Source organism: Oncorhynchus mykiss, chromosome 30, assembly GCF_013265735.2.
Source record: "Oncorhynchus mykiss isolate Arlee chromosome 30, USDA_OmykA_1.1, whole genome shotgun sequence".
Lineage (NCBI taxonomy): Eukaryota > Metazoa > Chordata > Actinopteri > Salmoniformes > Salmonidae > Oncorhynchus > Oncorhynchus mykiss.
In genome coordinates, this window is record NC_050570.1 from 23,027,178 (window position 1) to 23,043,313 (window position 16,136).

At 41.6% G+C, this 16,136-nt stretch overlaps 1 protein-coding gene across 7 annotated transcripts in view; it reads right to left on the bottom strand.

Annotated features, from left to right (window-relative positions):
* Positions 1–1,440: 1,440 nt before the first annotated feature.
* Positions 1,441–16,136, bottom strand: part of LOC110521566 (epidermal growth factor receptor substrate 15) — a 33,658-nt gene continuing 18,962 nt past the window's right edge. For 3 of the 7 annotated variants that reach the window (XM_021599194.2, XM_021599196.2, XM_021599191.2), the window contains exons 16-25: positions 15,666–15,989; positions 15,415–15,540; positions 14,120–14,258; positions 9,471–9,515; positions 8,989–9,344; positions 8,669–8,738; positions 8,481–8,551; positions 8,107–8,254; positions 7,113–7,300; positions 1,441–4,189 (exon numbers count right to left, since the gene is read on the bottom strand). In XM_021599194.2, the coding sequence (XP_021454869.2) occupies positions 4,043–4,189; positions 7,113–7,300; positions 8,107–8,254; positions 8,481–8,551; positions 8,669–8,738; positions 8,989–9,344; positions 9,471–9,515; positions 14,120–14,258; positions 15,415–15,540; positions 15,666–15,989 (1,614 nt within the window). In that variant the 3' untranslated portion in view covers positions 1,441–4,042. The other 4 variants (XM_021599195.2, XM_021599193.2, XM_021599197.2 and 1 more) reach the window with 4 other exon arrangements.

Genomic DNA, 16,136 nt, shown 5'->3' on the forward strand with positions numbered 1-16,136 from the left:
CAAGCAAGATTTCTGGCTCTCACAGACCTGTAACTTCTTCTTTAAGAGGCTCCTCTGTCCTCCACTTGTTACCTGTATTAATGGCACCTGTTTGAACTTGTTATCAGTATAAAAGAAACCAGTCCACAACATCAAACAGTCACACTACAAACTCCACTATGGCCAAGACCAAAGAGCTGTCAAAGGACACCAGAAACAAAATTGTAGACCTGCACCAGGCTGGGAAGACTGAATCTGCAATAGGTAAGCAGCTTGGTTTGAAGAAATCAACTGTGGGAGCAATTATTAGGAAATGGAAGACATACAAGACCACTGATAATCTCCCTCGATCTGGGGCTCCACGCAGGATCTCACCCCGTGGGGTCAAAATGATCACAAGAACAGTGAGCAAAAATCCCAGAACCACACAGGGGGACCTAGTGACCTGCAGAGAGCTGGGACCAAAGTAACAAAGCCTACCATCAGTAACACACTACACCGCCAGGGACTCAAATCCTGCAGTGCCAGACGTGTCCCCCTGCTTAAGCCAGTACATGTCCAGGCCCGTCTGAAGTTTGCTAGAGAGCATTTGGATGATCCAGAAGAAGATTGGGAGAATGTCATATGGTCAGATGAAACCAAAATATCACTTTTTGGTAAAAACTCAACTCGTTGTGTTTGGAGGACAAAGAATGCAGAGTTTCATCCAAAGAACACCATACCTACTGTGAAGCATGGGGGTGGAAACATCATGCTTTGGGGCTGTTTTTCTGCAAAGGGACCAGGACGACTGATTCGTGTAAAGGAAAGAATGAATGGGGCCATGTATCGTGAGATTTTGAGTGAAAACCTCCTTCCATCAGCAAGGGCATTGAAGATGAAACATGGCTGGGTCTTTCAGCATGACAATGATCCCAAACACACCGCCCGGGCAACGAAGAAGTGGCTTCGTAAGAAGCATTTCAAGGTCCTGGAGTGGCCTAGCCAGTCTCCAGATCTCAACCCCATAGAAGATCTTTGGAGGGAGTTGAAAGTCTGTGTTGCCCAGCAACAGCCCCAAAACATCACTGCTCTAGAGGAGATCTGCATGGAGGAATGGGCCAAAATAACAGCAAGAGTGTGTGAAAACCTCGTGAAGACTTCTGTCATTGCCAACAAAGGGTATATAACAAAGTATTTTTGTTTTTATTTTTGTTATTGACCAAATACTTATTTTCCACCATCATTTGCAAATAAATTCATTAAAAATCCTACAATGTGATTTGTCTGTCATAGTTGAAGTGTACCTATGATGAAAATGACAGGCCTCATCTTTTTAGGTGGGAGAACTTGCACAAATGGTGGTTGACTAAATACTTTTTTGCCCCACTGTATGTTTAGAGTATCACAGATTTAAATTTACCATCTAGTTTATGAGACCAAGCTAGATTGACACCCATCCCCACACAAAACAAAGTCCAGTGTTGTTCGAAAGGTTTATATTTATTATTTCTGTTTTCAATTAAATGTTTCACTTAGTATATTCTGACCATTACTGACATGTTAAAAAAATGATAACTCAAAAAAGCCTACGATAAACCCGTTTTTAAAAGCCTATAGATAGATGGCTTAGAACAAGTGTTTTTCTATTTCAAAATAAAAGAAGTCTATACAAATGACATGATGATCAATAGTATCCGATAGCCTTTAAAATACAAGATGGTGTAAAAGGAACACAGCTGTCTCTGGAGAATTTACAACGCCATTGTATTTACAAACAGAAACATTTGTTGAATGAACAACACTAGGGGGTCCTAACTGACCACGGTGCTCATTTACAGAATGGTCTCTACTGATGAACCTAAAAACCTGGATGAAAAGCAGGAAAAGGGTCCATGAAAACAAAATATCCCAAATGACTTGAGCCACGCCATTCCCTTGTCAACGGTGTACTTTCACATTATACCCCTCTTGATTAGTGACACAATTATTCTCATTTCATCTGGAAACAAAAAAAACAATGGTATGCTTTAAGATGCCTTACAGTTAGTTACATTTACCCCCCCCCCCCCCCCCACTCCAATTCTGTCTCTCCTCACCAACACAAAAAGGCTTTTTAAGTAAAACCCTCAGGTGACTGAAGTTCACAGACAGAAGAACAGCCTTTGTACAAAAAGGCAATGGATACTTTTATCAGGCAGTTTTTAAAATGAGGTCAAATCACTGTTGGACCACCTCAGTGAAACACAAAACTTTAAAAAAACAAGATGGTTCAGAATACTAACATGTGCCGCACCCACTTTCTTTATAACTGAACCCCCTGCTGATGGCTGTATTCAACTGAAGCTAGGTATTATACATGTTGAGCCTATATATGGCAAATTCTCCACTGTATTGGGTCAGGAGTTTTCCTGAGCAGGAAAATTGGGCATAGTTATAAACTATAACCTATTGGTTATAGCAAGGGTACATAACTCCCTGAATCAGAAGACATGGCTAAACGACTGTATCCCTAAATAGGTGAGACAGGGTGTCACGTGTTGTGGATTTTGGTGACAGAATCAGACAATTTACAGAAGACAGCTATTCTAATAGGGATAATTTGCATTTGTATTTATTAGGGATGCCCATTAGCGGTTACCAAGGCAGCAGCTACTCTTCTTGTGCGTATTACACTCAGCCTGTATCCGGTTTCTAGTTAACAATTATAATAATTATATATTTTTCCACTTAAAATACATTTAAAAACATCTTTCTGTACAACCAACCTACTTTCCAAAATCTTGACATCTCATTTGTTCAAATGTCACTTCATGAACCACAATAATTGTTTGTGGTCAATAGTTTTGACTCTTGACTATTGGTGGGTAGTGTTGGGTGGGGTAGATTACATTTCACGCTAAGAAAAAGTGTCTTACATGCAGAGGTCTGGACATAACTGAACATAAGTTGTTTTACAGGTTTACTTATTTTTTGCAAATGTACAACCCTTAGTACAGCTATAAACTTTTCAGAATGAAGAGACTATTAGGAGGACGACACCGAGGACAACAGAGTGAGTGACCTGGGAGTTACACTGTTTACAAGATCATTATTACTTTCCAAACAGATAATGAGCATGTGAGACTTATTCACTGCCTGGTGTTTGGCATATAAAGATACATTTAAGGACACGTTGAGAGGAAGAGTTGAGAGAAAGGTGAACAACCTATAGTAAGTAGGGTTTCAATTCAATTCAAGTTAAGTGTAGTCAAAGTAGTAGTGACAACCACCAGTGTGTAACTGAAGCGGGATCTCCTCTTTTCCCTTCCAACCCTCTGCATCGTTTGACTACTCTATACATAAAATGGATACTCTCGTAAGGACATACGTCAGGTCATCTCTAAGATGTGTTTTTACACAAGCACTAGCAAAACCTCAGCTCAGACATTAAATCCAATTCACTATTTTTTTTTTACATGTCTGGTATACAGCCAAATGAATCAAATATGGATTACAATTTGACATTGGTTTACACCCAGATTAATTAGAGGAACATGACTCGTATTATCTTGTTAGAGTTAATCATATTATAAAGTTCATAATTTCAAAGAGAAAAAAACAAGTGGGAAGACAGGAAAAAGGCATGTTGTGTTAGCCACTCTTACATTCAATCTCCGGGAGAAATGGTTACCATAAGTGCTCAATACTATCTGGTGGTCTGGGTATGAGCAGGCTTCTAGACAAGAGCATTGCTAACAGGGGCATAACTTTTGCACTTAGTTATTAACAATTAGGTCTGTCTACATATACTTTACAATCTCCATGTCTATTTACTGTATCAGGAGAGATATTGAAGTCTAACAGAGAACATCACAGTTCCTATACCCACCACCTGGCCAAACACCATTGAAGACACACAGAAAATGTCATAGATGAGTGAAACAAAATGAGAGGGTAGGAGAAAATTAAAGGTGTTAATGGGTGGAAGAGCCAATACTCAACATCTCTTCATTGGGTCCGAGTAGGCCATTTAGTTCAGTTCTCCCACCCCTCCCTCCTTCCTTTGGTTAGTGCTGGGTCACACAGGGCAACCGGGAGTCTTTCAGGAAAACTCTGACTTGCTCAGGGCAATGGCCAGCTCCAGATCCTCTTGCTCCTGTTGTGCCTGTCTGGCCAAGCGCTCCTTCTCCTCCCGCTCACTCTCCCTCTTCGCCCACTCAATCATGTCCTCCTCAGTATGGTACTGCTGCTTCACACCACATAGAAACACACACACATCAGAACACCTTAGAAGCAGCATATTCTACGTCCCCTCCCTGATGGTGCCACTGCACTCAACCTCCCCCATCTTGACACCCATTTTTTTTTAAAGTGACACAGTAAGTTGTGAACTGTCCTGTATTAAGCTATTTCGCAGCAGCATACTGATCCCCTTGACATCTTATTGTTTATGGTAAGCTGCGCCATTCTCAGCATTTCAATAGAGCTTCTTGTATGTTCCAAAAGCGAACGATTGCAATTTCCTCTTATAATGTTTAACATGAAAATACATGTATTAGCTCCAGATCAGTGATAGGGGGGCAGGTGAGTGGCTGAAATCCCTGGATGGCTGTAAAGCATGTCTGCATGTGACAGCCTTCACAGGTGAATTTCACACAGCAACAGACACATCATGCACATTTTAGACAGTGGGATGATAAAATATGGTATATTTAAGCAATAAGGATCGGGGGGGGGGGGGGGGGGGGGGGTAGTTTATGGCCAATATACAACGGCTAAAGGCTGTTCTTACCCTCAACGCAAAGTCCCTGGATACAGCCCTTAGCAGTGGTATACCAGCCACATACCACAAACCTCGAGCTGTCATTATAAACTGGTTACCAATGTAATTAGGGCAGTAAAAATAAAATGTTAAGTCATAGCTGTGGTATAGCTGTCAGATATACCACAGGTGCCAGCCAATCAACATTCAGTGCTCAAACCACCCAGTTTATAAGTGTTTAGTTCACACACACACACACGGGAAGCATGCCTGGTTCTGCAGTGTTCCATATATACCGGTGACCACAAATGAATACAGTATAGTGCTGCAATATACTGACGATTGGCTCGGAGATTGCCAATCTGTATTTCTTAGCACTAAAGTTAATGTCAATGAAATCAAAAAGAGATATATGTGGTTGGTACTGAGAGAGAAAGCAGGTACTGATTCACATAGTTCATAATGAGGTGTGGGACTTCAACAGTTTGTGACCCATTAAATCACTCACGAGGTACAGTCTGACAGCACAGCAGGAGTGAATATTAATGGATTTACAACCTGGACCAAATATACTGCAGATGGCGTAAACGTCTCAGAAAAAGTATACCAACTTATGAACAACATACTTGTGGGAATAGATGTGTGAATTGGATGGTACAGTCCCTGTAGGATGTTCCAGCTTTGTCTAAATGCAGTTATTCACATGGGATATAAATGGTTGGTGATTGATGTAACATGATAGAGGAAAAATGGCAAAGTAACTTCAAAGTATATCAAAATACTGTAAATCTAACCAACATCCAGAAATGCTTATACGAGACCAGTAAAAATAGGTTTTTGAATTCGGACCAAATCGATAGTTTATTTTTTTACACCTCAAGCCTTAATTCAATCCGGGATTTGAATACGCCAGAATTCATGCATCATAACAGAATGTAAAAAAAATTGCAAACAGTAGCTATCTGTACTAAATCAACCTGGTGGATATGGATACACATGGAGCCCAGAGATGGAGATAGTACCCTTCATAAGATGTTTTATTGAGCTCATTTGACTGAGGAAGAGATGAGAGTAAAGACCCAGAGAGAGCAGAAATCTTTCTTCCACAGTGCAGATTGGTGGCGGGAGTGGTGAAAACAGGATGAATTGTGGGAAGCAGAAGGAGTGATTCCAGTCAGAGTGAGATGGTGGAGGAAGTGAGGGGGCTCTGTAGAGGATCACCGGGAGCCCGCAAATCAGACACAAGGACAGCGCGTGCAGGACAGGGTGCAGGTCATGCAGAGTGGAGGCAGTCAGAGGGAGCAGGAGGAATAGGAGCTCAGTCAAGCCATTTATCGTTTCTGTGGGTGTTCTAAATACATTCAATCACAAGAGCCAAAGCAAGCAGCCTAGCCTTTCCATCCACAGCCAACCAGGGGCTCCTGAGGGCTATGCATCAGGAAGAGGAAGATTTGGTGTGTGCCCGAAGTCCCACTAGTGGTGACTAAGTTCACTCAGTGAAAATGTTAACCATTTAAAATATACTAGAATATGTTTATTAATATATATACACACCTATGGCTACACTATTAAAGGAGTAAAGTTATTTGAGGGAACATCAATTACAAGTCTGAACTTCAACTTAGAAATAAACAAAAATGTAATTAAAGATAAGCAATAAGGTCCAAGGAGATGTGGTATATTGGCCATAAACTACAAACCCGGAGGTATTATTGCTATTATAAACTGGTTACCAATGTAATTAGAGCACTACAATTAAATATTTTGTCATACCCAAGGCATACAGTCTGATACACCACAGGTGTCAGCCAATTAGCATTCAGGGCTAGATCCACCCAGTTTTCTAGAATTATATTTATAAACTGGATGGTTTTAGCCCTGAATGCTGATTGGCTGACAGCCATGGTATATCAGACTGTATACCACGGGTATGACACATTTTTTATTTTTCCTGCTCTAAGTACATTGGTAACCAGTTTATAATAGCAATAAGGCACCTTATGGGTTTGTAGTATATGGCCAATATACCACAGCTAAGGGTTGTGTCCAGGCACTCTGATGCGTTGTGCATAAGAACAGCCCTTAGCCGTGGTGTATATAGGCCTTATACCACACCCCCTCGTGCCTTAATGCTTTAATAAACTTCACATAAAGAAACATAACATTGACAAAGTAATATGCGATACATAAGGAATATATAAAACATTATATATCTCATTAGAAAAACAAAATACAACTATATTTCCTTAAGGACTTATAAATGCTCCTTAGGTAGGTTGGTAGTTTGAGAGTTTAGCTATGGACGGAGGGGAGGCTGAGACTGCCGTTTGGTGGATGGCTTGTGAGCGAGGAAACAGGGGAGGACAACCTAGACGGTGTCATGAGGAGAGGGGGCTGGGGAGGTTCTCACTTTGTCAAAGCTGGCAAATCGGTCTGGGTCCCGTGCCGGCTGGCGGGGTGAGGATGGGGCAAAGGGGTCTTGTGCAGCATCCTTGGCAGGTTGGGAGAAAGGGGGGTCTCCTGGGCCCTGGGACAGAAATGGCCCCCTTCTGTGGAACGAGTCCGACATCTCGGACCTGGAGATGTCGGCTCTCTTACCTGCATTCAAAAACACACCAGAGTTTCTGATTGGAAAATGTGGCGCCAGACAACGTGACGGGGAAGATTTGAATTTACCGTCCATTTGAAACATTTACCGGACCCATATGCATAACTCATTGGGGTGTCTAACCATGGTGCTCAGAATGACAGAAATCACATTTTGATTATGGTAATGCATCTTAACAGAACATGCATCTCATGTAATGATACAGCCAATAAAACAATCAAATAATTTTCCAAAATGCAATTCGTAGGAAAACACCATTCTAAAACAGAGCACCTGATAGATATTCCACATGTGACAGATGAACATCTTAAGAGGGGGAATCTAAAAGATACAACTAGGATAACTTGTTAATGACTAGGATTGTGCCTTTCAGGACAACAAAAGAAAGTTGCTATGAAATGGCAAAGCGGTGGGTCCAATAGTGAAATAAATGTGTCAATTATAATTACACCTGTATATACAGGAAGAAATAAAATCATGTATATTTTTTCTCCCGGTCATTTTGGCTGACAACAGTTTAACTTATTTGGCTTTTCATTTATTTATGTTTTGGCCAAAACCCACAGAAACCCTGACACACACCACCACCCAAGAGCACTCAGGTCAGTAAGTAATGAGAGGCCCAGGGAACAAGTCCTAGCAAAAGTGCAACAATGACTTCAAAATCCCACAAGGTACCAAATCTCCATGTTTTCAATACCAATGCCATTCTGTTACTTGCAAATGGCAGCAGAAAAGCACGGACAAACAGTCTAGAAACAGAATGAAAGAAAATTTGCTTTCCAGAAGGACTGACCTGGGGGTGGTGGGGGAGGTCTGGTGGGCGTTCCTGTCTTGGGGGGCAAGGCTGGGGGAACATCAAGGCTGCTAGGCTGGCTGTCCTCCTTGAACAGGTTCTTGTTGTTGGAGGAGTTGGATGAGGCGAAGGGGTCGGCACCGTTTGACTTGAAAACAACCAGAGATCCAGAAGAGCATGACTGACATCTCTCCCTGGTGTTCATGTTTACATCAACACCACCTCATCACATTCCCCCCCATTATTCATACGGTTAGCGGGATCACAAAAATGTCCCTAACGATCACTAATAGCTAGTGATCCTTAGTTTTCCTCACATCACAGCCATGATGGTACACACCAAGGTCAACTTGAGAACCCAATCATGACTTTACCTTGGCCAAGGCACTGAAGTCTGCAAATCCCACTCCAAATGATTCGATACCAAACACAGCAGCAAATGGATCTGAAGCACACACACACACATGTAAATATTGTTCAACAACACACAGTTTAGCCAGACAGAGTACTACCATTTGCACTACCACCCACTCCCAAGAGGGAGGCTCCATCCTCGTCTTACCTGGGTCAGAGCCAGTATTTCCAGCAGTGCCTCCAGGTGCAAAAGGGTCATTGGTTGCTGCAATGAGATCCTTTTGGGAAACACATACAATGTCAGTTATAAACTAAAACCCGACAGACAGCGCACACCTAGCTAGAATAATTAAGGACAGAAGTGCACAGTCATTCTTCATTACCATGCACAGACTGAATCTATCTGGGAGCATAATTAACACAATGTGCTGGTGCAGGAGGAGGGTTTTTTGGTGGGGTAAATTGGGTAGCTGCCTGAGTGAATATCCCTGAGGCATATGGACAGTTCAGCACAGTGGCACCACTCACAGTGGGGAGCTCAGAGCCTGGCTGGGAGCAGCTGAAGGGATCCGGGCCTGTAGTACACTGGGAGCCAAACGGGTCTGCCTCTGCCAGGGAGTCCATTTTGGATCCAAACGGATCCGCATCCACGTTGTTGACCTTAGCGCTGAAGGGGTCCCTGGCTGCCTTGTTGTTGGCTTTGGAGCTGAAGGGTTCCAGCCCTGCAGCGTCGTTAAGAGGAGCTGGAAACAGGTCAGGCTCCACTAGGCTGGCACTGCCACTGAAGGGGTCAGCAGAAGGGAAGGGGGAGGCCGAAGACTGCTTGAAGAAGGAGTCAGCAGAAAAGGGATCTGTACCCTTGAATGGGTCCCCTCCAAATGGATCTGTTGAAGAACAGCTACGTTACAGGTTCACATTCAAAATACAGGCTAATATAAAAATATTTCTGATTTGGTGGCTCCAATGTATAGCTGCATTGTTTGAGCTCATACTGAGTAAACAACACTCACCGGAAACATCTGCCTTTCCAAACAGATCATCTTTAAATGGATCCTCTGCACAGACAGACAACAGAATCAGCTGGGACTCATTTTTATTACATACATACACACACACACACACACACCGTAGCCAAATACATTTAAACTCAGTTTTCACAATTCTTGACATTTAATCCTAGGGAATTTTTACTGTCTTAGGTCAGTTAGGATCACCACTTTATTTTAAGAATGTGAAATGTCAGAATTATAGTAGAGAGAATAATTAATTTCAGCTTCTATTTATTTCTTTCATCACATTCCCAGAAGTTTACATATACTCAATTAGTATTTGGTAGTATTGCCTTTAAATTGTTTAACTTGGATCAAACGACTCAGGTAGCCTTCCACAAGCTTCTCACAACAAATTGGTGAATTTTGGCCCATTCCTCTTGACAGAGCTGGTGTAACTGAGTCCGGTTTGTATGCCTCCTTGAACACACACGCCTTTTCAGTTCTGCCCACACATTTTCTATAGGATTGAGGTCAGGGCTTTGTGATGGCCACTCCAATACCTTGACTTTGTTGTCCTTAGGACTCGTTTTACTGTGGATATAGATACTTTTGTACCTGTTTCCTCGAGCATCTTCACAAGGTCCTTTGTGTTGTTCTGGGATTGATTTGCACTTTTAGCACCAAAGTACGTTCATCTCTAGAAGACAGAATGCGTCTCCTTCCTGAGTGGTATGACGGCTGCATGGTCCCACGGTGTTTATACTTGCGTACTATTGTTTGTACAGATGAACGTGGTACCTTCAGGCGTTTGGAAATTGCTCCCAAGGATGAACCAGACTTGTGGAGGTCTACAATTTTTTATCTGAGGTCTTGGCTGATTTCTTTTGATTTTACCATGATGTCAAGCAAAGAGGCAATGAGTTTGAAGATAGGCCTTGAAATACATCTGAAGGGACACATCCAATTGAAACAAATGATTAGCTTATCAGAAATTTCTAAAGCCATGACAATTTTCTGGAATATTCCAAGCTGTTTAAAGGCACAGTCAACTTAGTGTATGTAAACTTCTGACCCACTGGAATTGTGATACAGTGAATTATAAGTGAAATAATCTGTCTGTAAACAATTGTTGGAAAAATAACTTGTGTCATGCACAAGGTAGATGTCCTAACCGACTTGCCAAAACTATAGTTTGTTAACAAGACATTTGTGGAGTGGTTGAAAAACAAGTTAATGACTCCAACCTAAGTATGTAAACTTCCGAGTTCATTCATTCATTCATTCAATATATATATATATATATATATATATATATATATATATATATATATATATATATATACACACACACACAGTGCCTTGCGAAAGTATTCGGCCCCCTTGAACTTTGCGACCTTTTGCCACATTTCAGGCTTCAAACATAAACATATAAAACTGTATTTTTTGAATCAACAACAAGTGGGACACAATCATGAAGTGGAACGACATTTATTGGATATTTCAAACTTTTTTAACAAATCAAAAACTGAAAAATTGGGCGTGCAAAATTATTCAGCCCCTTTACTTTCAGTGCAGCAAACTCTCTCCAGAAGTTCAGTGAGGATCTCTGAATGATCCAATGTTGACCTAAATGACTAATGATGATAAATACAATCCACCTGTGTGTAATCAAGTCTCCGTATAAATGCACCTGCACTGTGATAGTCTCAGAGGTCCGTTAAAAGCGCAGAGAGCATCATGAAGAACAAGGAACACACCAGGCAGGTCCGAGATACTGTTGTGAAGAAGTTTAAAGCCGGATTTGGATACAAAAAGATTTCCCAAGCTTTAAACATCCCAAGGAGCACTGTGCAAGCGATAATATTGAAATGGAAGGAGTATCAGACCACTGCAAATCTACCAAGACCTGGCCGTCCCTCTAAACTTTCAGCTCATACAAGGAGAAGACTGATCAGAGATACAGCCAAGAGGCCCATGATCACTCTGGATGAACTGCAGAGATCTACAGCTGAGGTGGGAGACTCTGTCCATAGGACAACAATCAGTCGTATATTGCACAAATCTGGCCTTTATGGAAGAGTGGCAAGAAGAAAGCCATTTCTTAAAGATATCCATAAAAAGTGTCGTTTAAAGTTTGCCACAAGCCACCTGGGAGACACACCAAACATGTGGAAGAAGGTGCTCTGGTCAGATGAAACCAAAATTGAACTTTTTGGCAACAATGCAAAACATTATGTTTGGCGTAAAAGCAACACAGCTCATCACCCTGAACACACCATCCCCACTGTCAAACATGGTGGTGGCAGCATCATGGTTTGGGCCTGCTTTTCTTCAGCAGGGACAGGGAGATGGTTAAAATTGATGGGAAGATGGATGGAGCCAAATACAGGACCATTCTGGATGAAAACCTGATGGAGTCTGCAAAAGACCTGAGACTGGGACGGAGATTTGTCTTCCAACAAGACAATGATCCAAAACATAAAGCAAAATCTACAATGGAATGGTTCAAAAATAAACATATCCAGGTGTTAGAATGGCCAAGTCAAAGTCCAGACCTGAATCCAATTGAGAATCTGTGGAAAGAACTGAAAACTGCTGTTCACAAATGCTCTCCATCCAACCTCACTGAGCTCGAGCTGTTTTGCAAGGAGGAATGGGAAAAAATTTCAGTCTCTCGATGTGCAAAACTGATAGAGACATACCCCAAGCGACATACAGCTGTAATCGCAGCAAAAGGTGGCGCTACAAAGTATTAACTTAAGGGGGCTGAATAATTTTGCACGCTCAATTTTTCAGTTTTTGATTTGTTAAAAAAGTTTGAAATATCCAATAAATGTCGTTCCACTTCATGATTGTGTCCCACTTGTTTTGTGATTCTTCACAAAAAAATACAGTTGTATATCTTTATGTTTGAAGCGTGAAATGTGGCAAAAGGTCGCAAAGTTCAAGGGGGCCGAATACTTTCGCAAGGCACTGTGTGTGTGTGTGTGTGTGTGTGTGTGTGTGTATATATATATATATATCCACACACACAGGTTTTTCTTTATTTTTACTTTGTAGAATAATAATAGGTTAGACAAAACTACAGAATAACACCTATAGAATCATGTAACCAAAAAAGTGTAATAAAATCAAAATATATTTTATATTTGAGATTCTTCAAAGTAGCCACCCTTTGCCTTGAATAATTATTTTTTTAACTGAAATATCACATTTATAGCTTGGCACACTCCCTAAAAACAGGTATCTCCCATTCTTCTCTGCAGATCCTCTCAAGCTCTGTCAGGTTGGATGCGGAGCGTCGCTGCACAGCTTTTTTCAGGTCTCTCCAGAGATGTTCGATCGGGTTCGAGTCCAGGCTCTGGCTGGGCCACTCAAGGACATTCAGAGACATGTCCCGAAACCACTCCTGCATTGTCTTGGTTGTGTGCTTAGGGTCATTGTCCTGTTGGGAGGTAAACCTTCTCCCCAGTCTGAGGTCCTGAGCACTCTGAAGAAAGTTTTAATCAAGGTTCTCTGGTACTTTGCTCTGTTCATCTTCCCTCAATCCTGACAAGTCTCCCAGTCCCTGCCACTGAAAAATATCCCCACAGCACGATGCTGCCACCATGCTTCACCGTAGGGATGGTGCCAGGTTTCCTCCAGAATTGATGCTGCCACCACCATGCTTCACCGTAGGGATGGTGCCAGGTTTCCTCCAGACGTGACACTTGGAAAACAGGCCAAAGAGTTCAATCTTGGTTTCATCAGACCAGAGATTCTTGTTTCTCATGGTCTGAGAGTACTTTAGGTGCCTTTTGGCAAACTCCAAGTTGGCTGTCATGTGTCTTCTACTGAGGAGAGGCTTCTGTCTGGCCACAACCATAAAGGCATGGCTAGTGGAATGCTGCAGAGATGGTTGTCCTTCTGGAAGGTTCTCCCATCTCCACAGAGGAACTTTAGAGCTCTGTCAGAGTGACCATCGGGTTCTTGGTCACCTCCCTGACGAAAGCCCTTCACCGCCGATTGCTCACTTTGGCCAGGTGGACAGCTCCAGGAAAAATCTTGGTCATTCCAAACTTCTTCCATTTAAGAATGATGTTCTTGGAACCTTCAATGCTGCAGACATTTTGTGGTATCCTTCCCCAGATCTGTGCCTCAACACAATCCTGTCATGGAGCTCTACTGAGAATTGCTTCGACCTCATGGCTTGGTTTTTGCTCTGACATGCACTGTCAACTGTGGGACCTTATATTAGGCATGTATGTGCCTGCCCAAATCATGTCCAATCAATTGAATTTACCACAAGTGGACTACAATCACTTTGTAGAAACATCAAGGATGATCAATGGAAACAGGATGCACCAGACCTCAATTTCAAATCTCATAGCAAAGAGTCTGAATGCTTATGTCAATAAGGTATTTCTGGTTATTATTTTTAATAAATAAGCAAACATTTCTAAAAACCTGTCTTTTTCATTATGAGGTATTATGTGTAGATTGATGAGGGAAACATTTTATTTATTCTAAAATTGTTAAAGGCTGTAACGTAACAAAATGTGGAAATTGTCAAGGGGTCTGAATACTTTCCAAATGCACTGAACATTCATACATACAGTAGGTTTGTCAAGTTTGAAATTGCTCCTGTTAGTACAATAAACTATCTGAGACGTGGAGGGGTAACTCACGGTCAGTGAAGGGGTCTGACTGGAAGAAGTCCAAATCAGGGAGTGGATGGGAAGTGGTCTGAGGAGGCAGCACAGGCAGGGTAGCATGGGGAGGCTCAGTTGACTCTGGTCTCGGTTCTGGCTCTGGAGAGTCCACCTGCTAAGGAAATACAGCACAGTCCAGCAGACCTGGGTTCAAATAATGTTTAGAGTATTACAATTATTTTCTATTACATTGGAATTAAGTATTTGGGGAGATATACAGTACCAGTCAAAAGTTGACACCTACTCATTCAGGTTAAAATTGTATTTTCACTATTTTCTACATTGTAGAATAATAGTGAAGACATCAAAACTATAAAATAACACATATGGAATCATGTAGTAACCAAAAAAGTGTGAAACAAATCAATATATATTTTGATGACAGCTTGGCACACTTGTCATTCTCTCAACCAGCTTCACGAGGTAGTCACGTGGAATGTACCTCAATTAACAGGTGTGCCTTGTTAAAAGTTTATTTGTGGAATGTCTTTCCTTCTTAATGCATTTGAGCCAATCAGTTGTGTTGTGACAAGGTAGGGTTGGTATACAGAAGATCACTTCGAATGCTTTTCCAACAGGCTCTCTGGAGAGACCAGAAAATAGCTGTGGAGCAATGCTCCCCATCCAACATGACAGAGCTTGAAAGGATCAGGTGTGCCAAGCTTGTAGCGTCATACCCAAGAAGACTTGAGGCTGTAATTGCGGTCAAAGGTGCTGCAACAAAGTACTGAGTAAAGGGTCTGAGTACTTATGTAAATGTGATATTCAAGTACATTTTTTTATAAATTAGCAAACATCTCTAAAATCCTGTTTTTGCTTTCCCATTATGGGGTATTGTGTGTCGAATGATGAGGGAAAAAAACAATTCAAATACATTTTAGAATAAGGCTGTAACCTAACAAACTTTTGAAAATGTCAAGGGGTATAAATACTTTCCGAAAGCAAAGTATTTCCTCTTTAAAGACAAGTAGTTGAATGTTTAAATTGTTTTTGGAAATGCATTTGGAAAATATTTACAAAATAATAAAATACTCCCATGCATTTAAACTAGGTCAGTTTGGTATTTGAAATAATGCCAATACTATCAAAGAGTAGGCAATTTATAGAAAAATGTTTTAAATACTTCTCATAGAAGTAGCTGAATAGGGCCACATTATTTAAAAATACTCATTCATAGAAAATATTTAAATAAATGACCTGAACCCAGATCTGGATTCCAGGGGGCAATCCCATGGCTAAAGATGAAGTAGCCATATTGGACCAGATTGTACCTTGGGAGTGCTAGCTTTAAATGACAACTCCTCATCTTCTTTTTCTATATCTTTGACCTCTGCTTCAACTTCAGCAGTAGGACTGCTGTGCTCCTGAAGGGTGAAAGCAATGGGACTAATGTGCTCCTGAGAAAAGAGAAGGAAAAATAGCAACTTCAGACACCATGATGGCATAACAACACATACAACTAGCACTCAGACTTATGAACAAATAATAAATGACCCAGATATTTCAGAGTACAATATATTGCCTTCACAAGGTTGTCCTGTGGTACTGGCCAGACAGTGGAAGATAGGCTGTTATAGAGGTCTTCGAAGGCATCAGACTTAGGCTCTGGTTCCTCTGGGGTCTTAGGCCGATCCTCCTCATCTACTTCTTCCATCGGTTCAGCAGGCTCCATCTGTGGCTGGCTGGCTGGAGGCTCCACTCTCAGCTCCTCAGGCTGGTCTTCCTGATGCTGCTCCTTCGCTGAGCCATTCACCAGCACTGGATCCTCCTCTAGGGAATTCTTACAGCTGAGCTGGGCCGTGACCATCCGCTCCTCAATCTGTAGATCACTTTGCTTCTGGTGCACCTGCCCTCCATACAAACAGAGGTACAGAGAGCACAGGGATAAGGGAGAGAGAGTGCAGAGTGATGGAAATAGATACACACAGTACCAGTCAAACGTTGACACCTACTCATTCAATGGTTTTTCTTTTCTTTTGCCTATTGTCTTCAT